Source organism: Emys orbicularis, chromosome 8, assembly GCF_028017835.1.
Source record: "Emys orbicularis isolate rEmyOrb1 chromosome 8, rEmyOrb1.hap1, whole genome shotgun sequence".
Taxonomy (NCBI): domain Eukaryota; kingdom Metazoa; phylum Chordata; order Testudines; family Emydidae; genus Emys; species Emys orbicularis.
This window is the reverse complement of record NC_088690.1, coordinates 109,264,167-109,292,085: the sequence shown is the minus strand read 5'-3', so window position 1 is coordinate 109,292,085 and position 27,919 is coordinate 109,264,167. Positions and strand designations below refer to the sequence as shown.

The window sequence follows — 27,919 nt, the reverse complement described above, 5'->3', positions numbered from 1 at the left end:
ATGGAAGTTTTCCTCTGCCCCGCGTGTCGGCTTGTCCTGTGGGACCCGGTGACCGTCTCCTGCGGCCATTCCTTCTGCAAGCGGTGCCTGGGCGAGGCGCTGCCCTCCCGCTGCCTCGTGTGCCGGGGGAGGCTGAGACTCCTGGGCTCCAGAGCGGTGCACTGCAACGTCCTGCTGGGCAGCCTGCTGGAGAAGTGCCTGGCCCGGGACACCCAGCTGGCCCGGCTGCAAAGCCACGCGCAAGAGCTGCTCCGGGGCCGGGACTACAGGGCTGCTCTGAGGACAACCCAGAAAGGACTCGAACTGGGTAAGCGTGGCGGGGAGTCCAGGGTCTGGGGGTGGGGAGGGGAGGGAGGCTGGTCAGTGTCTGGATCCACGCACCCAAACAAAGCAACCCCCCACCAGCTCCTGGTTATGTAACTTCTCGCCAGAAACCGCCAGGCACGACTGCTTCGGAGGCTGCACTGTCTCTCTCCTTATTAGTTTCCTGTTAATAAAGAGCCGCTTTATTCGCCGAGAGGGGAACCCCACCATCAAAGCCGGTGAATGAAGCTGTGACCTCACGCGGTGTCACTAACGGATGCAGCTCGTTTTCACCAGCTTGCACAGATGAAGGGGTTAATTCCTCCAAACCCCACCCCCCAGGACTTTTAAAAGGGCACGTTTATTATCATCTGTACCAAAGCTCCAAAGTCAGATAGTAACAGCCCTCTGCTTTTCATGCAGTTGCCGATATTTTCTTTTGCAAGCCCTGGGCACTATTTCAGTTATTCACCTGCACATATATAGCTTCCCGCCATGCGTATGAGCAGTCATTGCTCTTCCTTCATGACCAACTTCTTTAGCAGGTTGAGGGGTATAGTTTCTGCTGTCAGCCTCTAATCCGAAGGGTTTCGGGTGTGTAAGTGGCAGCAGAATTCGAGCCATTATTTGCAGGAGGAGCTGTGAGTTTCTGAGAGGATGGGAGGGGAATAGCTGTTTTCGAAGTTGGAAGATCAGTAGCACAGAGTGCTCACATCCAGCGATGTGTCAGTCCCAGAGGAAGTTCTTGGCCCAGCTTTGCCGGACACAGGGGCAGTGCCACTGTTGCTGGAGCAATGTGGAAAAGGGCTATGAAGATGGAAAATGATCAGCAGGGTTGTGAGACCATCACAGTGTATCCACCCACAGTTGCACCTGTCGGAGCCACCTCTGCCTCTTGGGAGAATGCAGCCCTGGCAAAGACTCTTAGCCAGGGGTTGACTAATTCTCTACTCTCCCAGGACTCCGAGGGCCAGGGCTGGATCCTGCAGTCTTGTTTCAGGATTGATCTCCAGGGGAAATTTGCCGGCAGGATCAGGCCCTGGATTTTCTGAACATAGGAGGGAATGTGGATTGCTCCTAGGACAGCAACAATACTGAGTACCCACTTAGCGCTTAGCGAGAGCTTTGCATTTGCAGTGCACGGCACAAACATTAATTCATTGATCACCATAGTACCAGAGCATGGGAATGGGGTGTATCTATGTAAGTGACTTGCTGATGGCTAATACATCCTCATTGTGTCCTGAGCAGATCCTTTTATCCAACATATTAACGTAAGACATGCATCACTTTTCAGCATCATGATTGCTTGATCAAGTCTTGAAGCAAATGCATGCATGTGTGTTTATTAACATTTTCATTACTGTTTTATTTTACATCATGGGATTTCTGTAGAAGAAATACTGATAAAAATGTTCAAAGCTCCAAATCCTTGTTACACTGTATGTGTGCTCCAAAAGTGCTCAGTTCTATGCTTGTCTTTATTCTTATTATCATTTGGACTGCTGTTGCGCCAGTCTCCTGGTGCTAGGCGCTGTACAAACACATAAGAAATACTCGATCCCTGCCCAGAAGAACTTCCCATCTTGGTTATGGATACTGCCTGTCTATAAACAAAGTTTTAAAACGTGTTATTTTCAAGGGAAATGCAAAAGCACTTCGCAGTTAACCAAAGGCAGTGCTTTGTCAATCCATCTGTTGCCTTATATCTCTTCTGCCAACGAGCTAGTGTATCAGTGAGAATCTTCTTAACTTATAGTGGCAATCAAGATAACGAAATACCATTAAGCTACAGACTTAAAAGAAAACACAGAGCAGTCACAAAAAGAACATCTAGCCAGATCTTGAACTTGGGGTGTAGTATCTTATTTTCCCCCACAAGCTCAAGTTCATGTGTGTCTCTGTGCGTGTGGCAAATAAACCTGATCCGTAGACATCATTAAACCTGTGAATACGACTGGCCATGGCATTCTGTCTTTACACACACTTGAAGGGGACAGGTGACGTAGTGCAAAGGAGTCACACCCTCGCTCTTCCCCTCTGGATTCTGAGCTCGGCTCAGGCCCCCAAATGACAAATGAGTTGTGATTTCACCGTGGTTTCCATTTCTCCTCTTAACAAAATGCACTGCACAGCTCAGTTTGGTTGGCAGTCCTGGCTCAAAGACTAGCACTGGGAGAAGGGGCTGCAGCTACTGCTATTATATATATTGCAGTAGCACCAGGGAGAGGAGACCCAGTAAGAGAGAGGAGCCCCATTGTGTGAGGCAGCGTGTAGATAAGTAAAGGAAAGGCAACTGCTACTCCAGAGAGCTCATTCTCCAGGATTATGACAAGACACAGCAGGTGGATAAAGAGACACATGGGGATGTGGGCAAGGTTACAGTAAAGACAGGTATGTTTGCGTGAATAAATAGTCACAGCTGTCTGCCTGCCTGGACTGCGGCTCATTGGCAGAACTGCATCAAAGCCTAGGTCTGGAATGGCAGAGGATTCAGGTGCACTGGCAGTGTTGTGTGTGTGGGAAACTTCCATAGCAAACCAAGCCAAAAGCTGCTGAACACCCTCAGGCTTACACAGAGCAATGCACCAGAGCGTATGTTCAGAGCACTTACGATTGTTTTATTATGGAGAAGAGAGCGCTGCTAACATTTCACCAGCATGCCTTCTTCAGAGCGGTTTTGCTAGAATCTCTTATCTGGAGTTAAATAACTGTAAGTACTTGGAAAGCGTTTCTAGTTTGTTGCTCAATTTTAGCCCAAGGCCCTTTTCCCCTTTGGCTACAGAGCAGTCCTTGGCTGAGTTTTCTTAGGGCTGCGTTGGTGTTTAACACTCACATCAAGCTGCAGATTTTTGCCCCCCTTAGTCTTAAAATCATAGAATCATCGAAATGTAGGACTGGAAGGGACCTCGAGAAGTCCAGTCCAGCCTCCTGTGCTAAGGCAGGGCCAAATAAACCCAGACCATCCCTCGTCTAACCTATTCTTAAAAACTTGCCGTGATAGGGATTTCACAACCTCTCTTGGATGCCTATTCCAGAACTTAACTACCTTTGTAGTTGGAAAGTTTTCCTAATACCTAACCTGAAGCTGCAGATTAACATTACTTCTTATCCTGCCTTGTGTGGACATGGAGAACGATTGATCACCGTCTTCGTTAGAACAGCCCTTCACACGTTTAAAGACTGTCATCAGTTCCCCCCTTCCCCAGTCTTCTTTTCTCAAGACTATTCTTAGTCCGCAAATGAATTTCCTGAGGTGGATGCCTGGCCACTGCGTTTGTGTTCATTCAGAAGGATGGCACTGCGCCTGTCCTTGTTATCACTTGGTTCTGGGTCGCTGCTGTCAATCTCTCACTTTAACGCACCAGTGCAGCCCAAACGAAACCCATCTGAGCAGGGTGACGGCTTCCCCAGCACAGACTTGGAGGCGATGTTATCCTGGCCGGGGAGATGAGCCTTCCTGGGAGTGCCGGAGAGCCAGCAGTGTAGTTAGTGCAGGAGTATTTTCTCTCGCCCGCTGTGGATTGCAGAGATGCGCTGAGGTTCACAGCCAGGCTTTCTCATTGATTAAGCTTGTACCCGTCAGCAGTCCTGTAACATTCTCATGAGGAGTGACTGAAAGAGAGAAAATATTCGTAGACAGACTGCTTGGCCAGGAAAATTACCAGCATACTGGGGGACAGGTGGCCCCCTCTGCAAATTAATATATGGTATGACAGGTTGTCCCAGGGAGACTTTTAGTTAGAAGTAATCAGCTGAAATCCAGCCTAGGTCAGTAGGGTCTGAAAGCAATATCATCTTGTGCTTATTCGGTAACCTCTATGAAATTAGAATTGGGGGTGTTAGTGAACAAGTTGCCATATGACACCAGCAATACCCCTGGCACCCACAATGGAAGTGCTGGAAGAAAGACAAACCTTAGAGCTGATCCCACCAGGTCAGTGGATGAGGCCCAGTGTAAGGGAATGTTCTGCAGTGCTGTCTGTCCAGGCGCTAGCAGAGCTCTGTAGAACTGGCACTACGGCACATTTCATTGGTACGAAAGCGGGGAACTTCAAAGGTGCCCAACTGCTATTAATAGGTCAACAAGAATTGAATTCCTCACCCCCGTAGGCGGCTTTGGGGAATCTCAGTCTCAATTTCTACTTGAAAACATAGAGCCAATAAGGGACACAGATTCCCTCTCTTTGTTCTATATTCCTCCTCCATCCATCTTCCTTGACACGGAGATGGCAAACACTTGGCCAGACGGACTGAGAGGCTGTCTAGTGTCACTGCAGCCTATGGGTCCTCAGCCGAAATGTTGTTTTGTAATGTCTCACAGCAGCATCGCTCAGTGACTCACAGCAGACGCCCCTGGGCCTTCTATGGCAACAGCACACCACAGGGACTATTTTTATTCTTTCTCCAGCCACAGAAGCACAGCTGTGTCCCAAAAGCTGTGGTTCTGGATGTCTGGAGAACAGCCCCCCCCAACCTTCGAATCAATAGGTCCTGTTCTTGAAAGGCAGCTTTAATATGCATTGTCAGATTCCACTCAGCTGAGGTCTTGCTAAGAGATTGGGTACATCAGGATATATTGGAATGAAGGGAAATTTAAGGGGTGGGAGAGGGGAATCCTTAGGTTTCTTAGATTGTTGAATAGTCTCTGAAGGGATGCTGGCTGTGATTCAGCCTTATTCCACCAAGCACCTGAGATTAAAAAGTAGGGAGCAGTTCAGCATTAGCAAGAAAGGGACTAGATGAAATGGAAGCTCTGATTCCCTGTCTCTAAGCAGTCTGACTTGTAACTGATTGCTCTACTTGTTATTCTGTCCTTTTCCCATAGCTTGTGTCTGGCTCATCTATTTAGATCAGAAGCTTTTCGGGATGGAGTTTGTCTCTTACTCTGTGTTTGTACAACACCCAGCACAGTGGGGCCCCAATCTTTGCTGGTCCTTAGGCACTACCATAATAAACATGATTCAGTATTATAAGGGCGGATAGTTAACCTGAGATACCCCTAGTGGTTTTAAGTAGAACTGGTCAAAAATGTTCAGTTGAAAAACAGTTTTCTTCGTTTTATGTACCATTTTCATTTTTTACTTATCAGTTTTCAGTTTGTTTTCTTTTGATGATTGTGCCTGTTTGGATCAGACCAATTCACCACGCGGCAGGCTTCTACAAAAATCAGAAGCACACCCTAAATGAAAAGCGTCTATTTCAAAATTGAAAAAAAAAATCATTTTGGAGAAATTTCCAAAACATGTGAATACAGTAATGTAGAGAAAAGAATTCCTTGCAAATATTTGGGGATCAAAAATGAAAAACCGGGCCCATTTTGAAACCCAGCAGAATGAAACCAGCTCTGAAAATTTCAGAGTTTTCATGAGCTAAGGTCTGGAATTATAAAGTCTTTAGCTTTGTTGACTAACTCTAGTTTAATCCAAGCCTGCTTTTGCATTACCAGTTCCTGTTATAAAATATTAACATCTGTGACTAGTGTCAGACTAGATCACCTAGTTAGCTGGATTAGATCTCTTAGTCATGTGTCTGATGTGGATATTCCACTGTGAGAGTGCTAACCTGTATATTCATTGCCTTACGGACCCTTCTGCATCCTGGCCGGAAATGAAGTCATTAACAAAAAATAATTAGTGCCAACAGTGTGAATTTAGTGGTGACAAAATCATGGCGTAAGTTGATCAAAATGCAAATGCGAGTGTATGTGATAAAATAGTGCAAGTCTCACTGATTTGGCATACAATGAGTGTGCAAAACAATTGTCACAACTGTTTTATCCTGTTAGCTGGCTTTCCTTCTCCACCTTCTCCACCACGCTTTTGATGTGCAAGTTATGCTTATTTTGCCTTGTCCATCCAGTGCCAAGTCAGTGCAAGTTACACTACTTTACCCCGACACCTGTTTTCTGATGTTATCCTCCCCCCCAGCTGAATTTGTCCAGGAGATTTCCATAGGACTTGCACCTGTTTGCACTAGGTCAGAATTCACCGTGTATAGGCGATATTGACTGTAGACCTTGTATTAACGGCACTGAGGGCTTCTGCCTGCAGCTCCTGATGATGTTTCGCTGAGGCTGTGCCGGTCGGAGGCGTATGTGGCCCTGCAGCAGTATTCAGAGGCGCTGGAGGATTTGGAGGTGGTGTGTCGGAGTGAGCCAGAAGAGTGTGAGGTGAGTCAGTGCGTGGTTGGTGGGTTGGTTCTGCTACAAGAAGGTGGACAGGGCACCTGCTGTGGGCTACAAGGGCTCCTTGAAATGAAACGTGATGCGAAATGTTGCGCTTGAGCTGTGGGACTGCAGCTGTCTGCTCACAGGGACGGGGATTTTGTTCCTGGGACTGTTAGAACTCTAAATGCTGGCGGGCTCTTCCTCCCCGTTTCTCCCAGAGGGCTTCATTTGGCCCCAGGAATCTCCCTGATCTTGTTTTGCCACACTTCTGCGAACCCGCCTACCTCCCTGGAGAGATTTAGAGCTGTCCAAAGGAGATGGGGAGGGGGGTTCTACAAATATTTAAGAGCACAATTGGAATCTGTTCTCAAACATAAACCACGCCAGGAGTGAACAGGATGCACCTAGCAACTTCTCTGCTGGTGCACTAGGATTCGGCTCTGGGACTCGGAACCCACTCAGATTTCAGCTGTTGCGGTTTTGGAGGGTCTTCTCCATGAAGCCTCTTCCCCCCTCCAGCTCCAGGATGCTTTGCCTTTTTGCCACTCTTCCTGAAATTCATGGGCAGGTCAGCATCCCATGAGTCTTAGGGCCTGATCCAATGCCTGTTATAAACATTGAGAATCTTTCCATTGACTTTAATGGGCATTGGATCAGGCTTTAACTTGCTATGCCATCAAGTGCCTGCGGTTTGTTTCGTGCATTGCAATGCTCTGTCATGGTGCGACGACTCCGTCATCATTCAGTGAGGCAGCATTGTCATGTGACGCTGTAAACTATTGAGCCTTTGAGGACAAACACTCAGAGGTGGGAACTCTTCCCTCATCCCTTCTCCTGGGAAATCAGACGGCGTTTTCCAAGGTGCATTTGGCAGGAAGTTCATCCCTTATATAGTTAGTGCTGTAAAGGCATATGGGGACCAGGCCATTTTTTGTTAACGCTGGCACAGCTGTTGTTCCCTTGTATGTTGCCGAACAAAATAGAGTTGTTTTCTCTATGGTGAGATCTTCCTGCGGCTCACTGAATGCTGGAAGTAGGTGCTTTCTTCTTGGCATTCCCTCCACAGGCCAGGTACAACTGGGCATTTGCTAGACAAGCCCATTATAAAAGGAGCTGGATGCATGGTTCCCTCCCGCCTCCAGTGCCCTGCTAGAGATTTCAGGCCAGACCTTGAAGGGGAAAGGCAGCTCGGCCTCCAGCCTGCGTGCTTAAACCGAGCTGGCTGATTATGCCAGACTGTGGGCCCATGTTTTCTTTATGACACAGGCTCCTGTTCACCACGGGTGGAGCTGACCTCGTTTTCTTTGGACCTCGTTCAGCGCCTGTGAGCAAGGGAGTAGCATTGCAGTTTGGATAATATGACAGTGACAAATGTTAATGCTGTTTGATTTTTCTGAGCTCGCTTGTCCAGGTTTTGGAGAGATCTGGTTTCTCTGTGTGTGTTTGTACAGTGTGGGCTGGATTTCCTGTGGCGTTGTGGCCCCTTTATACTTTTCCAGCTACACAAAGGCAGCCAGATCTCCCCATGAGGGAATACTCTCAGCACAACTGGGTCCCCAGGGGAAGACCGGGCATGGCTGGCTCTGTGCCGGCTTCCCTTGCAGCCCCCTGTGTACCAGGGGCACATCAAGGAAAAAAGAGAGCCTGGCTGGAGTGAATTGGAGGTTTGGGGGCTGTGGGCAGCGGAGTGTGAATTACAGCAGCCTTGAGATTGCTCTAATTTACACTGGGGACTGAGCACAAAGGTGTCTCTGTCCCCTCCTTTCCTGCACTCAGCACTGCTTGGCTGGAGTGCACCATGCGGCGCTGTGTCTTTAATGGCGGCACTAATACAAATTATACAGAAAGATGAGAGGGTTTTTCTTTTCAGTGTCACAAATTCTCTTTGGAATCCAAAACTGCCAAATTTTCCCCCAGTGCAAATATCTTACCCTCAGCTCAGCTCAATTTGGAGCCAGGTCCCGGCAGTGCAGGGGAAATGCAGTAGCCACTAAGGGGTTTCTCCTAGCCTCCCTTGGCCTATAGTTTGGAAAACTTGCGTGGTGGCCATTCCCTGTGTCCCTGGGGGGTGTCTGGGAAAGGGACAGCTTGCAGAGGGTGGCAAGAGTTTTAGATCCACAGAGTGGATGGAAAAATGTGCTCATTATACAGAGGATCCAGCCTTTGAATGCCACCACCTTGCCAGCAGCCCTGGTGCAGCTGGTTAGCAAGCCGGGATCATGGTCCATTGCTAATTCTGAACTCACACGCTTGCTCTCTGCACAGTCATTGGGTGTGTCTTGCTTGGAAACACACTAACCAAATTAAGTGGCAAGTTGCAATTATTGAATGTAAACACTCCATTATGCTAATCGGGCCATCTGTCATATCTCATTAAGCCCAGCGCACCTAGATAACTCTATTGGGTTAAAAAAAAACCCAACCCAAAGTGAAGCACTCCAGGAGTGTCTGGCATCCTGTCAAAGGCAATCTTCATTCAAGCAAACTCATGGCTTGCATAGAACTAAGGTAATGAAGGCAGAGCTTCCAGCAGAGTGGAAGGGAGAGGTTGATTCCTGCTGGACTGGTGCATGGATCACAGGGTGGGCTAGTGGGGACACAGCTTTGGGCTGCAGGCGGAGGGGTTTTCAGTATTACTATTACTTAGTTGGGTTACTGTAGCCCCTCGGAGCTCCAGTCATGGGCTTGGACCTCATTGTGCTCGGCGCTCTACAAACATAGAACACAGAGATGGTCCCTGCCCCAGAGAGCTTACAATCAAAGTAAGATGCCAGATGGATAGAGACAGATGGGGGAGTACGAGGAAACAATGAGGCGACATTGGTCAGCATGACAGGCAGTGGTCTCAGCATGCCAGGGGCCTAGCTGTTGTCAAGTTTTTTTTGTAGGCATCTTGGACAAGGCGAGTTTGAAGGAGGGACGATAAGTGGGTTTGTGGATGTGCATCGGGAGCTTCTCCCAAGCACGAGGGGCAGCACGAGAGAAAGCATGGAGGTGCTTGTTTGAAAATTTCACAAGTGGGCGATGCAGGCTGGCATCATGGACCGGATGGAGGCAGGAGTCGACGTTTCGGTGCTGAATGAGAGAGAATGGGTAGGGTGGGGCTAGACCACGAAGGGCCTTGAAAGCGAAGCCAGGCAGCTTATGTTTGGTGCCACAGAGGAGGGGAGCCAGTGGAAGGATGCAAAGAGAGGGGTGAGGCGGTCAAAGGGATGGGCAAGGAGGAAAATGCACTTTGCAGCAGCATTCTGAATAGATCTGAACAGGGCCAGGTTGCATTTGTCAGGGCCAGAGAGACGGATAGTGCAGGACTGAGATGCGGGAGGAGGAGAGCCTGCATGACAGTGTCAGGTGTGTGGATGGGTAGCAATGGCTGGATCTGATATGTCAGAGTGGTCTGTTCCTTAATGGAAGGAATGGGAAAGTGGGAAGACTTATTGCTGCTTTGTCAAGGATTTTCCAGTTTCTCAGCATACAATTTAATTTGATTTGCTTTTGCTATGTTGCATTTTGGAATAAAAGCCCCTTCTGTGCCTTAAGAAACCTTTATGGACATCTGTTTCCTTCGTTGGCGCATCTGCTGATAAAGCACAGGAAGGGTAAGTGGGGGAGTAGGGTAAATAGATCAAGATGTGAGTTATGAGAAAACCTGACTGAAGGTGTAACGGTTCGTCTGCAGGGTTTGAAGCTGGATCCTTTAGCACCACAGAACAAACACTAGCACATGAGCGTAAGGAGTAAAGTTATGAGCAGGCAGCAGTAGTAGGTTGCTATCCTATAGAAAACCAGCCACATCACGCAATATCCATTTTGGCAGTGTGTTAAAAACATTCCGTACTGCTCAGCAGGACTAGCCGCCGCCTTGTCTTTTCCATTTCTAATTTCTGTGATTCTCAGAGGTAGCAGCAGTACAGAGTTCACATTTCACCGCACGCGGCTCTCTAGGACATTCATGGGATTCATAGCTCAGTTCATGGGGCTTCTTAGAGGGAAGCCTAGGTGGCCATTTGGGGTTTTTTTTAGGGGGTTCCGCAAGGTCTGAGTTGGTGGGGAAACTTGTATTAGAGCTGCCTGATGAGTTGATACAATGAGGACTTGGGTTTCTAGGGATGCCAAGCTAGTGCCTCTCAGGGGCCTAAGGTTCCCTTTAAAAGAAAACAACTAGCTGGTGACTAATCCGGATGGCTCGGTCCTATTTGCTTTGCTCCTCTGCAGGGCTATTTCCGGAAAGGGAAGGTGCTGCTGGAGTTGGGAGAGAAGTCCGAAGCCTTGCTGCAGTTCCACCATTGCCTTACACTCAATCCCAGCTTCCCTGCCGCTCAGCACGAGATGGAGAAGGTGAACATGCCCCGGGGCCTTTCATCCAAGAGCCAGGCTCCACTTTAAACCTGTCCATTTCCCCAGGAGGTAGAAATCTGGGCATGGATTTCAGTGCCCTTGAATTAGGCAGTAAAATAAAGCCATGATACGCTCCTTTTCTCCTGGAGACTGAATAATAGAATATCAGGGTTGGAAGGGACCTCAGGAGGTCATCTAGTCCAACCCCCTGCTCAAAGCAGGACTAATCCCCGGACAGATTTTTGCCCCAGATCCCTAAATGGCCCCCTCAAGGATTGAACTCACAACCCTGGGTTTAGCAGGCCAATGCTCAAACCACTGAGCTATCCCTGCCAGCATAGGAGGGAGGACTAGACTGTTCCTGAGTGCAACTATGAACAGGTTTCCTTCCCCTCCCCACCACCTTCCCCAGGCAAAAGCCTTGCAGTTTTCCTGTCCAGAAAACTGCCTCTAGAGCCACATCTCCAAGTCTCTTGCCTGGGCAATTCTCAGCTGAGCACTGCTCCCAGGTTGGTTAAGAAAGAGCAGTCTAGCCAGCCCGGCGTATGGGGGATCTCAGTGCAGATCCTGTTTGGCCGGCGTCCCTCCCATTACAGAAATCACCATGACCTTTGGCACTGCTTGCTACCCCTGGCAGCCTCCATTGGCACAGAGATGTTTCCTCCGTCCGAGTCCGGGGTGAGGAACATGGTTGTGGGTGGGGCAGTTTGCACTGCGCTTGCCTGTGTTGTATCAGTTCTGTTGGCAATGTCCCCACGGCTGTTAATCACCACTGCCATATTCACTCTCTTCTCCCACCCTTTCTTCCCAAATCATTGCACTGCCCGGGCATTCATGGGGCAATGGGTAGAACTGGTGTGTCACTGCAGCAGGAAACCAGGATTCTGCCCAGAGGCTCTGGAGAAGAGAAATTGGGCTTGGATCTTCCTCTGTACCCTGTCTATAGCCATCAGGCATGGCTGGAGTTTGGTCCTGCCTAGCTTTCTAGAATATATAGGGTTGGGGTGGGGAGAGGGGAGGAGCAGAGGGTGTTGAGGGCTTAGACTCTTCCACCGCGATCTAGAAGCCACGTTGCACCTTACGGTTTGCTTTCCCTGCACCAAAAATGTAACGCGACTCCTCCGCCTGCAGATCCTCACACAGGCTGACTCCCCATTCCCAGGCACTGTCGTGGAGCTACTGAGTGCTGCCAGCCTGGACTTTAAAAGCTCCAACTCAGGGAAGGAAGGAGCAGACCCTCTGCTGAGGCCCTCTTCCGGAGGAGAGTACGGGCAGGTGAGGGGGCCTGTTGGGCCTGCTATGGTTATGGGTGCAGGAGCAAAGATCAGGTGAAGATAGTCACACAGAGGGGTGTGTGTGTGGTAACCAAGAGTGCTGTCATGTGCACAATGTCTTTCTCTGGTATTGGGAAGGGGATGAAAGAAAGACGGAGGGAGTTGCAGCTAGTAGAGATTCAGCACCGCAAAGGAGTGAACAGGGCGGGTTGAACACCAGGAAAGCGATACCCCCACATCTCGTGAAGGGATTGGGTAGGGATGAGAACTCCCCCATTTTCCATAGATTTTCCCCCCTGCCGTGTTTTTGGTAAGCAAAATATTTCCAAACTGATTTCAGGCAACAAAAGATGTGACAGCAAATTTGGGTCGTGTCAGCAATTCCCCCTCCCCAAGTTTTATTCTTTGAGGGAAAAAAAGGGGTGGGATTTTTTGGTGAAAAGCTTTACGTGAGGAAAAATTCAGGCCAGCTCCTATTGTTACGTTACCCTCTCTGGGAGACCCTGCTAGTTGAGGAGGGATGAGGAGATGCGGGAGTGTGGGTTCAAACACACCCAAGGACTGGGCGGAGCTTGGAGAGTGTCGGCCCGTGTTTTGAGCACAACACTGGCCATCCTCTGCATGCATGATAGGTGCCCGGGTTAGATAACAAGGGGACAGCATCTTTGTTCTCCTCTGTTGTGTGTGTGTGTGTGTAAAATCCTTCCCTTGGAGCTCCCATCCCCAGCATGTGTGGAAAATCCTTCCCCCTTGTGACTCAGTAGCGCAGACGTGTCTATGGAGAATGCACCGGAGGCAAGGATATCAGGCTTGACTTTCTATTTTTTTGTGATCTAGGATCCAGAGAGAGAGACGGAGGATGGGAAGGGGGAAGCTTTGTCTGAACGTAGCCAGTTGGAGCCTCGAAGTCCCCAGCAGCCTGCCTGGTGGCCGAGGAGAAGGAAAGACTCAGGGACTTCAGCAGAGAGGCAAGAGGGGAGATCATTAGGTAGGTGGCCTCGCAGGCACCTGGAAGCCCATCTAAATGCCGCGAGTGTGTGTGTCACCCCATCCTCCATTGCAGGGCAAGTTTGCAGCCTTTCTCTTGCCGTTGGTACCCAAGGTGGATGGGGCTTAATATTCATGGAGAATGGAAGAATCTCAGTGGTTGTGGAAACCCAACATTTCTTAATGAGGCTTTGTCAGTCTCCTCTAGAGTGTGTCCCCTCACCGAGCCGTGGAGAGGAGTCTACTCCAGGGACTTCTGACTGTATGTGGTCAAACTCCACCCTAGAGTCACATGCTGCAATCCCCTCCTCATAGGAAGTACAGAGGAGAAGGCCATGACCTGAACTGGACAGTGTCTATCCCCGCCACCTGGTCTCGTAGGCTGGGGGAGACTGGCTGGTATTTGGATTCAGGTTGGAGTTGTATTTGGATGTTCAGCATCATGTGGTTGTGAATTCCATCCCATCCCATTTGTACTGTGAATTCCCGTCTCCTAGCGCATGTGCTTGCGCTCCCCCACACCCAGTATTTAGTAGGGTGGTTTCCCCATGCATGCTCTCACTTAGAAAGGCGGCTGTTAATGCCGGCTCCAGTTACAGTGTGTCTTCCGCATAGACAGGCTTAAAAGACAAGTGCAGCTACTTTGCTCTCAAACCAGAAGCCCACCGAAGTCTGTGGAAATAGTCCCAATGTCTTCCAGGGGCTCTGGATCAGGCCCTCCATTCCGGAGTGAGAAACACTTCCCGTCCCAGATACACTGGGGGGGGAAAGTTTTTCCGAAGTAGGAACTTGGCCTCAGCATTTGGCATGTCGGCTGCTGCGATACGTACACGCACTTAGATAACGCTACCTAGCACTTTGGCTTTTCCTCTTCAAAGCATTGTCTGGGTAGAAACGACTTACACGTCACACCACCCGTGGGGGGAGAGGATTAGTTTCATTCTCCAAACGGGCAAACAGACCTAGAGGGATGAAATGACTCACTCAGGCCGTGCAGTGACTCAGTGGCAGGGCAGAAATGATTGCTTCTGGTTTTACGCTTGCTTCACTAGACTTGAGACCCAGGCCACGCTGCCTGCTAAAGTGTTCCATTTGAAATCCACCCGGCTGAAACCCTGCGGCTGTCTGCTGCCGGAGGGCAGATGAGGTGATCATAGAGGTTCCTTCTGTCCTTAAATCTATGAAAACTCCCAAGCGCTTCTCAGAGGGCATCACTCATTCCTGTGCTCCTTCTGCTCTAGGTATTGGGGAGGAAATGGCAGACACAGCCGCAGCAAAATCTAGCCATCGCCACGAGCCAGAGCTTAGGGACCTACTGAGCGTGTCTGACCTGGAGTGCTCCCTCTGCATACGGTGAGTCACCAAAGGGCTTTTGCAGTGACGGATAAACACCAAGCGGGGGCCCAGTTTGCTGGCCCAGATCTTTTGCTCACATCTTGCTGCAAAATTTTGCATGCCAAAGCACAGGCAAAGCTAAACGAGTAACGCACGGTAAAGCGTGCAGGACATGGATAACAATGTGTGGTTGGTCCCTTTGATGTCGATAACAGAGTCTGTTACCACCGGCTCTTGAGTCAGCATTCCTAGTGCCCTCGGTGTAATTCACTGTAATGAAAACACTAGGCTCCTGTAGGCTCGGAAGTGAGGGGCACCTTCTTTAACTGGGGACCATTGGGCATCTCTGTTGGAGAGAAACTCCAGGACTGGAATAGCAGGGGGCAATGCAAGTCTAACCAGAGGTGCATTGGCAGAGCTGTGTGTGCAGAGGGGAGGAAACTGGTACAGAAGACAGCACGCAACCAGATTGTTGGATAATATAGAGCAGGGAATGGGCTGGGGCCATGTCTCTGAATGAGCTGATAGTGAAACCAAGTGAAACTTGCCAAAGGGTGTGTTAAAATTAACTTCATTATCCACTTAACTCTTCGAGTACCTGGAACCGTTACACAGCTGTCCTCCTCGCCTCTCCTGAATGGTGGGGTTGGGTTTTGCTAGCTCGTGTGCTGCAACAAGAAGACAAAGATCTTTGCACATTGCAGTCTGGCCCTGAGGCTGCTCCTAATCCTTTCCCTGCTCCTAGTAGCTACATGGGGGTTCAGAGCAGCAAATGGGCAGCTTGGGAAATGTACCATCCCCCGTGTAAGTGAACTGAGGAGGGCGGAGTTAAAGTAGGGGTGAATTTGGCCCGATGGACCTGAAAATTGCCAGTCGTTTAATCCCAGGACTATTTTTTGAGGAGGGGAACGAGGGATGTACAAGTGTCCAGAAGCCCAAACTGTAATGGAGAAAGAAGCCAGGAGAGAAGTGTTAGCTCAATGGTTGGCGCTTCCATTGGGCAGCACGTCCTGGCCCGTTAACATCTTCTTCGAGCAGCGGGCACTGGTCCAGGGCTCTCTGCTCTATGTCCCTCTTTGGTCCCTACTCTCTTGCTGGCCCATGACCTCCCTCCCTTCCCTGCACTCCTGGGTTTGTCCCAAGTAATCTGTTACTCTCCGTGTCTGGGTGGACCCTCCCCTCTTCTGGGGGAAGGCTGTCGGGGCCATTTGGTGGGTCCCTGCTGCCTACTACAGAAAGTCACATAGGCCAGTCATTAGCGCTCTGCTGGGCGAGGAGATCCCTGGGAACGCTCTGGAGGCAGCACGCTTGGCCTTCGTCGGTGCTGGTGGGATGGAGCTTCTTACATTGCCTAATGCTGACCGCCCCGGTTGCCTCCAGAGGAAACCCCTGCCCTACCTCTAGGCAGGTGCAGTGAGAAGACAGCGTGGGGTGGGATCACCAGGACTCCAGCAGGGACGGAAACAGAGCTCACACCTGGAGCAGAATGCTGTGGGGCTGACCTCCGAGGTTTTAGTGGTTTAACTCCATCGATCAGAGCCCAGGCTGCCGATCTGGGGCGGGTGATTTATACTTCTGATTAAGCAATAAGCCAGCATCACAGACAGGCTTCAAACAGGAGCATTCAGCTAACTAAGCAGCAGGCCAAGGTCGGCGTGATCCCTCACAAACGGCTGGCCTCTCCCAGCAGCGAGAAAGGAGATCTGGGACATGGCTCATCCCTGTAAGAAGGGGAAGTGGTACATGTGAGGCAGCCATGGTCACATGACTGTGCACTGGCTCGGCGGAGCTACCCTTAACGCCCACCACCAGGGACGGAAGGAGAACTAGGCCTTGTATTTGGATATGTTGGCCAGCAGCAGACAGGACCTGAGCAAACAGCTCTGCCAGGGCTCCTCAGTCTTGACCTTAAACCTGCTGCTCCCTCCTCGGGCCTCTGTTCAGCAGAGACCAACGGTCGCACTGCGCTTTTGCAACGTGGGCAACTTGTCCCTGAGCCATGCCCCCGCGACCACCCTGGGACTTCAGATCAGCCTCTGAACCCAGGAGCGGTGGCGTGAAGCGCTAATCCCTCTGGACGACCCAGCCCTGGTCTGCAGCTCGAGGGCTGGTTATTTTTTAAGCCTGAGTTCCCTCGATTAAAAATAACAATGCGACTAATCCGTTAGGGCAGACGTCAGTTCGACGAGAGGAAATGGTCTGTGCGAGCCAAGATGCCGCATGGAGCTCGGGCCTCCTGGCAAAGTGGCTGTCAAGTGCTGGCAAGTTCTGGGAATAACCTGCTGGGCTGGCTGCTCCTGGCGAAGGGGAGACGGCCACTGATATGAAAGTGGAGATGTTCAGTGATGTTATTTAATGCGAATGTGAGGCTCTGGGGCAAAGTCACTGAGCGTGATGGGGTCAGTTGTCTTCCAGGCACTGCACGTTTCCTCTACAGTCAATTGCTCGCTAGGAGGCTGATAGGGGCGTGAGCACCAGGTGCAGGAGAGCTGGCTGGCATTGTAAGATGGAGGTGCTGGGCAGGTGTCAGAGGGTGAATTCTCTCTGTCTATGGTAATTCTATGGCTCCGTTTTCCATAGCCCCTGACTGCTTCACCCTCTTAAAGCTATGTATCCTCCCAGCACCCCGTGAGGGAGAGAAGGGCTGATAGTGAGCCTCCCACGCGTCGTTTGCACTGGCTGCCCAGAGAGCAGACGCACTTTGCTGGCATACGAAACCTTAACTAGACTGGGACCCAGCTACCTGGGGGGGCCTGCTCTCCTCCCTGGGCTTTCACCTCTTCTAAGGCCAAATCGTGGCCTGTAACTAACTCCACGCACCCCTCTTCCACCCTCCTTCCTTTGGTTTGCTCACCCTTGTGCCCGTTGTTCCGCAGGATGTTCTTTGAGCCAGTGACCACGCCCTGCGGCCACACCTTCTGCAAGGAGTGCCTGGAGCGCAGTCTGGACCACAGGCCCAACTGCCCACTCTGCAAACAGAGCCTGAGAGAGGTAAGAGGAAGCCTCTGGTGACTCTATGGGTTGGAGCAGAAGGGAGATCGGAGCACTGCTGTTAGCATGCTCCAGCTGGGAAAGCAGCAGGACTGGAAGGGTGTGCCCCCCTCGCAGGGGCAATATTGGCCAAGCTAGGAGGGTGTAAGAGGAGGACTGTGCTGTACGTTGGCAAGCAGTGTTCTCTGCCAGATGGGGTACTGGGTCTGCACATGTACGTGTGATCATATCATACTTTTTCACACAACATGCAATTAGATTGAGGAACTCATCACCACAAGACTAGTTGAGGCCAAGAATTTAGCTAGATTCACAGAGGAACTGCGCATTTATATGCATTTAGGGTTATAATAGTGAAGGCTAACAAAAATGGAAGGGGATTAAAACCTCATGCCTCCGGGATTAAGGGAATCTCTAAATGACAGGGATTAAGAGGAGACCATCATGAAGCAAATTATTTTAGGGGTTTCTTGCACCTTCCTCAGAAGCATCTGATATTGGCCACTCTCAGAGACAGGATACTAGACTAAATGGACCATAGGTCTGATCCACTCTGGCAATTCCTTTCCTATAACACCTAATCCTATTACATCTGTGGGAAACCCTCCTAGAGCTGGAATGGGAGGAGCCCACGTCACTGGGAGAAGATTTTGGGCTCTCTCCTTGCCATTCTTTGATCTGAAATTGCCTTTGGCTCCATGAGGGGTGGGGATAGTTCCCAGCTTCAGTTGGGCCCCTGGACTTCCCTGAATGTTTTTGTCCAAGGTTGTACATCTTTCTCTTTCTCTTTCTTCCAGTATTTGAAGGCTGGGAAGTACAACCCCACCGTGCTGCTGGTGGAGATCATGGTGGCCACCTTTCCCTCGCAGCTGGCAGACAGGAAACGGGTGCATGAGGCTGAGATGGCAGAGCTCTCAAAGTAAACAAAGAACGTCTTCAATATGTGTGTGTATGTGCGCGGGGGAGAGGGGGCGGGAGAGCGAGTGTATGTGCATGTACCGTAATGTGGCCAGGGGAGACCTTCAGTCTCAATGGGGCCTTCAGAGAACAGAGAGGAGCCCACTGAGAAGCTGCTGCCTGGTGGGTTGGTGGGGTTCTTGCCACTGGGCCTCCATATCAGATCAGCTGGATTGCTTCATTGGCAGAGTTATACCCCCTGGATAATCTGAGGCGATGATTTACTGTTCTGCGAGGCCAGAGCATTGTTTCTTCATGTTTCCTCTTGGCGGAATGCAATATTAAAGAGCTGGTGTGTGAGAATGGCCAGGTCCTGCTAAATATAAATTGACTCCTTGAGACTTGGTGTCCTCCGCTTTTCCATGTGCTGCTCTTGCCATGTCCGCACGGAAAAGGGGTGAAGTTTCAAAGTGACCGAGAATTTCTTTCCTGTCATCCCCTTCCCTGCAGCCTGACCAAGAACATCCCCATCTTCGTGTGCACCATGTCTTTCCCGGGCATCTCGTGCCCGCTGCACGTCTTTGAACCTCGCTACCGTCTCATGATGCGGAGGTGCCAGGAGACCGGCACGAAGATGTTTGGCATGTGTATGTATGAGAATGGGAAGAGGTGAGTAACAGACCAAGGCACCAACTGCAGCTGCGTTCTCATCCCTCCATCTGTAACTCCCTCCTCCTGCTACCCACCCATCATTCTCTCAGACCTATCAACTACCCCACCTTTTGCTGTAGCCATGTCAATTCCTGTGTCTTTGTCTTCCAAAATAGTAGCTGTCAGTCTAGGGGCCCTGTGACGTCCACGAGGGGCCAGTCAATGCTGGAAGAAAGATGGTCCAGTGGTTAGGGCCAGTTGCAGCAGTGCTGTGGTCTAAAACTCTACCAGCATATCTGTTGGAAACCCTGTTAGGAGAATGACCCCACAGTGAAGGGAGTTTGGAGGGTGGGGAAAAGAAGCCCCACAGTTCCTCCAAGAGGCCCCTCTCTAGTTAGAACATAAGAACGACCGTACTGGGCCAGACCAAAGGTCCATCTAGCCCAGTATCCTGTCTACCGACAGTGGCCAATGCCAGGTGCCCCAGAGGGAGTGAACCTAACAGGTAATGATCAAGTGATCTCTCTCCTGCCATCCATCTCCACCCTCTGACAAACAAACAGAGGCTACGGACACCATTCCTTACCCATCGTGGCTAATAGCCATTAATGGACTTAACTTCCATGAATTTATCCAGTTCTCTTTTAAACCCCGTTATAGTCCTGTAGTTCCTTTCAGAGCAGCACTGACAGGCTCCAAAAGATAAAACCCCTCCCCGCCGGTGGGAAGCTTGTGGACTGCCCACCTGGGTCACAAGGGTCAGAGATGCTCAGGGCTCCAGCAATGATGTGGAAGAGCCCTGAGTAAAATATATTCATAGTCACCGGTAGCGTAGCTTGGACATAATTTGGTGTCCTGGACACTGGAGGAATCACTCCCTTGCAGATGTATCTGGCTTAGTGGAGGGTATTACAGATTGACAGGGATCTTCTCTGTGCGTGGGGCCTTCATCCAGCCAGTTACTGGGGCTTTTTCTTCTTTTTTGTGTGGAAAGATGCTCTCTCACTGCTCTCATGCCTACGCCCCCCCGCCCCCCCCCCCCACTCCCTTCTCATCCGCTCCAGTTTCGCGGACTACGGCTGCATGTTGGAGATTCAGCACATAGAGTTCTTGGCCGACGGGCGATCCCTGGTGGACACGATAGGAAGGCGTCGGTTCCGGGTGCTGAGACGGGGGCACAGGGACGGCTACAACACTGCTGATATCGAGTACCTGGAGGATGAGAAGGTGAGAGCAGCCCGTGGAGGGCTGCTGAATAAATGCGCAGCAGGGGCAGTAGCAGTCATTCAGCGGGGCAGACCACCGGTTGAAATGGGGCAATCCCAGAACGGTGAATTCTGGCGCATGGGAACGTTCTCTCCAGGCGCGTTTCTGGGGCTCAGAATGTCCGTTCGCTCCAGCCATCTGCTGCTGGCTCATCCCTTGCTGCTTTATAATCTTCCCAGGCTTAGAGCGTGCTGGGGTTTCCAAGAACGGACTTCAGCCATTCCCCCACGTTGGCCTCCTTGCACCCAACGCCTAACTGGCTATCCCCACCTCTGTGCTGCAAGCCAGGTTTGTCATGGAGGGCATCCCTTCCCCCCGCTGGCCGTATCGCTCACCAATGGCACCGGTGGTGGTGAACGAGGAACTAGTGCTGTGCACTGGTGAGCATGGGATCTGCCCCCTCCGTGGGTGAGCTGACCCAGGCCAACTTCTACTGATTGCAGCCTTTTGAGGAGCCACTAAATGGACACAGTGCTGTGGGGGTGGGTGGCTGGAATGACAGCAGTATCATGCTGGGTGGGCGCTGCCTGCTGCTGAGAGGAACTTCAACAGTACTCACAATGCTCCTGCATGTGCTATGTTACTGAACCAGTTTATCTGTTCAATATCTTCATTAATGATCTGGAGGATGGCGTGGACTGCACTCTCAGCAAGTTTGCAGATGACACTAAACTGGGAGGCGTGGTAGATACGCTGGAGGGTAGGGATAGGATACAGAGGGACTTAGACAAATTAGAGGATTGGGCCAAAAGAAACCTGATGAGGTTCAACAAGGACAAGTGCAGAGTCCTGCACTTAGGACGGAAGAATCCCATGCACTGCTACAGACTAGGGACCGAATGGCTAGGCAGGAGTTCTGCAGAAAAGGACCTAGGGGTTACCGTGGACAAGAAGTTGGATATGTGTCAACAGTGTGCTCTTGTTGCCAAGAAGGCTAACGGCATTTTGGGCTGTATGAGTAGGGGCATTGCCAGCAGATCGAGGGACGTGATCATTCCCCTCTATTCGACGTTGGTGAGGCCTCATCTGGAGTACGGTGTCCAGTTTTGGGCCCCACACTACAAGAAGGATGTGGAAAAATTGGAAAGAGTCCAGCGGAGGGCAACAAAAATGATTAGGGGGCTGGAGCACATGATTTATGAGGAGAGGCTGAGGGAACTGGGATTGTTTAGTCTGCAGAAGAGAAGAATGGGGGGGGATTTGATAGCTACTTTCAACTACCTGAAAGGAGGTTCCAAAGAGGATGGATCTAGACTATTCTCAGTGGTACCAGATGACAGAACAAGGAGCAATGGTCTCAAGTTGCAATGGGGGAGGTTTAGGTTGGATATTAGGAAAAGCTTTTTCACTAGGAGGGTGGTGAAGCACTGGAATGGGTTACCTAGGGAGGTGGTGGAATCTCCATCCTTAGAGGTTTTTAAAGTCAGGCTTGACAAAGCCCTGGCTGGGATGATTTAGTTGGGGATTGGTCCTGCTTTGAGCGGGGGTTGGACTAGATGACCTCCTGAGGTCCCCTCCAACCCTGATATTCTATCTAAAATCCCTGTATTGCTTTCTTCTCCTCTCCTGTCTTCACCACTCCTACACTCTCTCCTTTCAACTCCCTCCCCCTGATCTCTCACCCCCTCCCCTGTGTGCTCCCCTTCACTCTTCCTTCCACGCTGCTTTCTTCTCCCCGCTGGCCAGGTGGAAGGGGAAGAGCTGGCTGAGCTTCAGCATCTGCACGAATGCACCTACCAGCAGGCGCAGAAGTTTTGTGAACACGGGGATGCCGCCTTGAGGCAGATTCTGATGCACCGCGGACCCCTGCCTGAGAAGGAAGAGGACATCCAGGTAATGTGGGAGTTGCTGGCTGGGCGCCTATGGGAGGCTGCCTTCTTAGAAATACACATATAGATTTCACAGCTGCAATGGCCAGAAAGGGTCATCGTGAATCTCTCATCTGAGCTCCTGCATCACCTGGAGCCCCGTGGTGGAAGTAGAGCAGACATTTAGAAAGACATCCAGTCTTGATCTCCAAGCGGAAGAGGATCCGCCATGTCCCTTGAGGAGCTGGTGCAGTGGTTAATTACCCTCACTGTTAAAAATTTGCATCTGATTTCCAGTTTGAATGTAGCTGAATTCAACTTGCAGCCATTGGATCCCAAGATGCCTCTGTTTGCTAGATTAAAGACCTCTCATAGCAGAGATATTCCTGTCTAGGCACTTAGAGATGTCATGAAATCGCTCCTGGCTGAGCTCCTTTAGTCTCTCATTGTGAGGTGTTCTCCCGAACTTGAGTCACTCTTACAGATCGACTCTGAATCCTCTCTGACTTGTCAAAATCTAACCGGCACCAAGCAGAAGCCTGCCATTACAAAATAAAAGGGACGGGTGCCCCGGGCAGGAGCAGCAAAGGGCGCTGCAGGTTGAGAGTGAAGTGCATTGGGGGAGCCCAGGACTGGATCAGCAGGTCACACCATCGTACATTAGCAGAGCTGGGGGGAGCGGAGTTTGCACTCCACGTTACTGACCAAAAATACTTGGGTGGCTATTTTCTGCCTAATTGTTTGTTGTAAAAGTGCCTGGAGTCCCAATTGGGGATCAAAGCTCCATTGCGCTAGGTGCTGCAGCTTGTCCCTGCCCCAAAGAGCAATTTATTACTCGCTCCTTTTTAAAACAAGAACAGGGTTGAGGATAGTGATATGGTCACAGGGGAAACTGAGGTCCTCTGCATGCCAAGATGAATTGCTTGGGGAACCTACTATGATCTCTAAACCCTGCAAGGGGTCTGAGCTGGAGTGGGGGCAGGGGGGGAGCGGGGAGATCCTTTCAGTGGATATATCTCAATCCCAGGTGCACGACCATGAGTTTTCACTGTCCTGGTGAATATATCAACTGTAAGACCCATTTGCCTGGTTTTAGAGTATACGCTGCGGGACGAACCATTCCCCACAAAGCTCTTGCTGTTTGGTGGGGACCCTAGAGGTGACAAATAAGTCAGTGTGTCCTGCCTCGTCTAGTTTTTGCTCCTATTGCTATTTAGAGAGGATTTTCCTTGCCCAGCATCATTTTTAGTGCTGGTTTGTGACCCTCAGCTATCTAACAGTTGGCCCACAGGTATTTTTAAACTGTTCCTGGAATCAAAATGAAAAAAGTAAATATTTGTGGCTCCTTCAAGGAAATGGCCTCTCTGGCTAGGGCCGAGGTGCCCCAGGGGCTGGGTCCGACTCGCTTGTCACATGCTTCTGATGGATTCAGACTCTGCAGAACACAAGCTTTACTTTTCTTAAGCAAGTACATTTCTACTGGTTGCAAAGATTCTCTTCTGGATGTGACTGGACCTTACACTGCCTTAGACAGCCTGAAACGAGAGGCAGGCCCTGTCCTCATTCCCCTGCGTGGGGTGTTTTCTCTTAAACCTGGTTACATTTTAAAGAGTGTGTTTTTCAGATTACTTAGGTGCCCAACTGCGCACCTACATGGCATGAATAGGTGCTGCAGTGCTGCATTCAAGTCCAGGAGCTGCATGTGCAGATGGCCAAACAAAGGGCAAACATAAGGTCCTAAAGATACCCTGGGTAAGGCTTTCCCCACTGAGAACTGCTGTAGGCAACACTCTCCTTTCTGGACACAGTGCACACTGCTCTGGGGCAGCCCCAGTGAGGCTGTGTGGGTATTACAGAGGAGAGGATCTGGCCCCCTGCTCAGCAAAGCAAGGAGCTTATCTGAAGACCCAGAAAGGGGTGTTTTGAGTAAGGAATTGCCATGTTTGCAGCCCCTTTTCCGGCCATAACTGCACTCTGGGGCACCGCGTGGTATATTTGTCTGAGTCTTTCAGTTCTGGAGCCTGGATTCTGTTCTGCAATGAGCCTGGCCCTTGACGGGTAACTAAGATGTCCAAGCGGACATCTGACTAAAAATGGTCTGACGGGGCGATCCTGTCGACCAGGGGCATAATGCCTCCTACAGGATATCCCACAGGTCCCAGGCCCTACTGCCTGAGCTCGTGTCAAGCTCCCGTCCTCTTTCTGAACCGCAGCTTTCTTCTCTCTCCCCTAGGCCACCAAAGATGGACCAGCTTGGTGTTGGTGGCTTATTTCCATCTTGCCCCTGGACCCATCCGACCAGCTCCGGCTCTTTGCCACCACCTCGCTGCGGGCCCGCCTCACTCAGCTGAAGCACATCTTGACCGGCATCCTGCAGCGCCGCGATTACGGCCACCAACTCGCAGACCTGCGCCCGAGAGGCAGGATCTAAAATCCAGGGCGTTGCCGGTGCCTTGGCCAAGTCGACAAGCACTTTGGGAGGGCCGCCCACGGGTGGGATGGAGATGTCGCCCGTTTTATTTCTGTGTTTGGCCTCCATGTTTTCATTGTCTTTTCTTCCTCACACCGACCTCAGCAGCCGGCCGCGCGCAAGCCTCTCCGGCAAACAGAGCTGGAAAGGGCATGCAGTGGCAGCTAGAGTCCTTGATCGATTAGTGATACCACGCCGTCCATGCAGTCTTGATAAGCTGCTTAGGGGATTTAGGAGCATCTCACTAGGTCTGAGGAAGGCAGCATGTCTGAAGGTGGGGCCAGGCTAAGGACACTGGCTTGCCTCTATGAACCAAAGCCCCATGCCAAGTTATTTTGGTATCAAGAAATCTCGAGGGCAATCAGAAATGAATGCCAGGTGTCGCGTTGTTTTGGACTCTTCCACATTCAGCGTCACTAGCGTTTGCTAGCTTGTCCCAGTCTCTGCACTCTAGGTGAGGAAAAGGGGCTTTAAATCATTGGAAGCGTTGTAACAGGAGGGGGGAGGTTTCAGTAGCTTCCCGTGAGTTAGAGTTGGTGCCTTTAATCATGAGTTTGATCTGATAGTCCATAAAAAAGAGAATTAAGTTAAATTAATTAAATTAAATTAAATAATCGGATCTTCTCAGGTCAGCTTCTAACAGCTGCTTATGGCCAAAAATCCCGAAAGAGAAGTTGCTACTTTAATATACCCATTTCAGTACGTTCCTGTCTTTCAGGTTTGCTTCCTTCTCTGCTTTTGTTTGGGTGTCTGAATTTGCAGAAAGCTTCTGCCCCTTATTCAGTCTGGCAATGCTAAGAGATGCTGCTGCGTTGCTCTTGCAAGGGTCAGCCACCCGTTTCTCATGGACTCAGAGACTTTAAGGCCAGATGAGACCATCGTGATCATCTAGTCTGACCTGCACGTTGTAGGCCATAGACCCTCAATCGCCCACTCCTGTCATAGACCCATAACCTCTGGCTGAGTTACTGACGTCCTCAAATCATGGTTTAAAGGCTTCAAGTTACAGAGAATCCACCACTTACATTAGGTTAAACCTGCAAGTGACCCATGCCCCATGCTGCAGAGGAAGGCAAAAAACCTCCCAGGGTCTCTGCCAATCTGACTCGGGGGGGGGGGGGGGGGATTCTTTTCTGACCCCAACTATGGCGATCAGTTAGACCCTGGGCATGTGGGTGAGACCTGGGAAAGAATTCTCTGTAGGGACTCAGAGACCTCCACATGTAGTTTCCATCTGCTGCAAGAGGAATGCCATGGAACGAGGAAGGCAGGGAGAGTTTGCTCAGATGAGAGGTGTGCCAAAGAGGCCTCGGTTGGATCTGGATTGAGTTTAAGCTGGGGTTCTGCTTCTGGGCCGGCTCATTAAAAGCTTTGGGTTTGAAGGCACCAAAATCTCAGGCAATTTGGCCCACAAATAATTTTATGAGATTTCTGACATCTTGAGGGGTGGAAATCTTGTGAGATCAGCATTTCTTGTGATATTTCTGCCATTTTGGGCTGAAATCTTTTGTCCTGAGATTTTGACTGCAGTTTGAACTGAGATCAGAAGATGAGGTTCTTCCAGTTTCGGATGCAACCTTCAAATGAAACCGAGAGAGACAGGTTTGGGTCTGGGGCTTCAAATCTAAATGTCCATAAATTCAGAGTGGTTCGGTTGAGCTGATCTGGGATTCTTCTGGCTAGTGATGGGCCCATGATGCTAAGGTTGATCTGGATCTAAACTTCTCCGTAGCAGGCGAGCAAGAGTCTGAGTGCCTATGACTAATTTCCTCTTGTCACTTAATACAATGGAATGAGATGAAAGGTGGAGGAAATGAGCTAGGACTTTGTGGCTGCTTTTCTGCAGATGATCTAGGCTGGGTAGTTTTCTCTCCCAACATTATTTCTAAGGGGTTGGGTGTAATTTTATTTAGTTCTTTATTTAAAAAATAATCAGTCGCTGGGTTACAGATTTGCCAGGATCTCATCCCTGCCTGTCCCATCTGCCCCAACTACCATCAGGAGGCTCCATGTGTTATCGTTAGAGGCCAGTCTAGGCCATGCTGCCTGGCCTGTTGCCTCATGATCTCTGGAGCAAGGTGGGGCTGTGGTGTTCTGCACTGGAGGAGCTCTTCCTCTGTTTTCTTTTTGGGCCTCATCCTCAGCTACTCCCATTTACATCAGCAGAGTATCTGGCGTATGAGCTCGGATCTAGAATGGTTCAGGTGATCATCTCTCACCGGGTTCGGTATTATTTGTACCATGTAGGAAAGGATTGAGAATCTCCAGCCCCTCTGCAGCTCCACCCTGATCCCCTCAGTTAGTTCAGGCATCTCTGCTCACCCTCAGCACCCTTCTTCCCCTACCACTCCAGCGTTGGAGGTTTGATTCCCTACTTCCCAACAAAGTGCCTTGCTTGGGGGATGACAGTCCAGACTAGCTGAGGCCTGCAGTTCCTGAGAAGCTAAAGACAGAATGGGGTGGCTGGCAAGGATGGGTCAAAGCTGGATTTTTGTCTTCACCCCTGGACTTGGCTTTTCCCTCTCATGCTTTGCACCTGTTACTACAGCACTGGGCCCATGGTGATCCCCGAAGGCGACCGTAGTGGCGCGACAACTGGGACTGAGGGGCTCTGGCTGCCTGGCCTGTGGGGGAACCCCCAGAGTTTTGGGTAGGATGAGGGCAGGGGTGACCATACGGGGGGCCGCAGTGTATTCCTGAAGGGACTAGCTGCTACTGCTGCTGCTGGGAATGGAAATAATGAAGGGGGTTTGAAAGCCAATGGCAAACGCACAGATTTGTCTCCACTGAACTTCGGGAAGTGCCTTTAATTTATTTGTGGCGGGCGTGATCGGTTCACCAAGCTGATCAGAAGGCTCTTAAGCACTGGGGTTTCCATTCGCCACCCCAGCCCCTTCCTGTGGCCTCAAGCTGCAGATTCGACTGGCCAGCGTGTTCACCCTACACCTTGTTCATCCCCTGGGACCCCCCCCGGTTTGCTGTCATGCCTATTCTGGCAGCACAGGTAAGATGTGGCGGGGGCAGTGTCTGGAAGTTGCTGCTAAGACTTTGCCATTTAGCAGTAGTGATCTAGCTTAGGAATTGGCAAGCCCCATGGAGGGTGACCACCGGAGCCTCTTCTCCTTCCATGTCTGCGTCTGGTAGAGACTCGTTGGAATCGCTCCAGTTTGCTTGGAGTCCATTTGGATTTTTATGAGCAGGATTTTTCTCTTTGAACAAAACTTTCCATATTGTCAAAGAAATAAAGGAGGGTGTTTTGTGTTGTGCCTGTTTGAACACTGACTGGGTTGGTTTGATTCCTTCCTCTGAGTCCCTCTCAACCAAAGCTTGAGCAGAAGCCCTCATGCGGCAGCTGGGCCCTTGACAGACGCATGGAGCGGTAACGCTCCTGCCCTAAGACATTCACAGTCTGGCTTAGACACAGCACAGG

General features: G+C 50.5%; 1 protein-coding gene across 1 annotated transcript; it reads left to right on the top strand.

Moving 5' to 3' along the window:
* LOC135882503 (LON peptidase N-terminal domain and RING finger protein 1-like) lies at nucleotides 1-27,771 on the top strand. The gene is made up of 12 exons (XM_065409432.1): nucleotides 1-307; nucleotides 6,357-6,475; nucleotides 10,688-10,810; nucleotides 11,942-12,085; nucleotides 12,922-13,072; nucleotides 14,313-14,424; nucleotides 17,283-17,397; nucleotides 18,195-18,316; nucleotides 18,805-18,963; nucleotides 20,010-20,172; nucleotides 21,898-22,044; nucleotides 24,253-27,771. Exons 1-12 carry the CDS (start codon nucleotides 1-3, stop codon nucleotides 24,448-24,450), a joined length of 1,860 nt encoding a protein of 619 aa, XP_065265504.1. The 3' UTR covers nucleotides 24,451-27,771.
* The last annotated feature ends 148 nt before the right edge of the window (nucleotides 27,772-27,919 follow it).

Bases quoted from the DNA above. Each gene is read 5' to 3' on its own strand.
- LOC135882503 (XM_065409432.1), top strand. From the start codon at position 1: ATGGAAGTTTTCCTCTGCCCCGCGTGTCGGCTTGTCCTGTGGGACCCG. The intron at 6,476-10,687 runs GTGAGTCAGTGC...GCTCCTCTGCAG, and splicing joins GTGAGCCAGAAGAGTGTGAG to GGCTATTTCCGGAAAGGGAA. The intron at 13,073-14,312 runs GTAGGTGGCCTC...CTTCTGCTCTAG, and splicing joins GCAAGAGGGGAGATCATTAG to GTATTGGGGAGGAAATGGCA.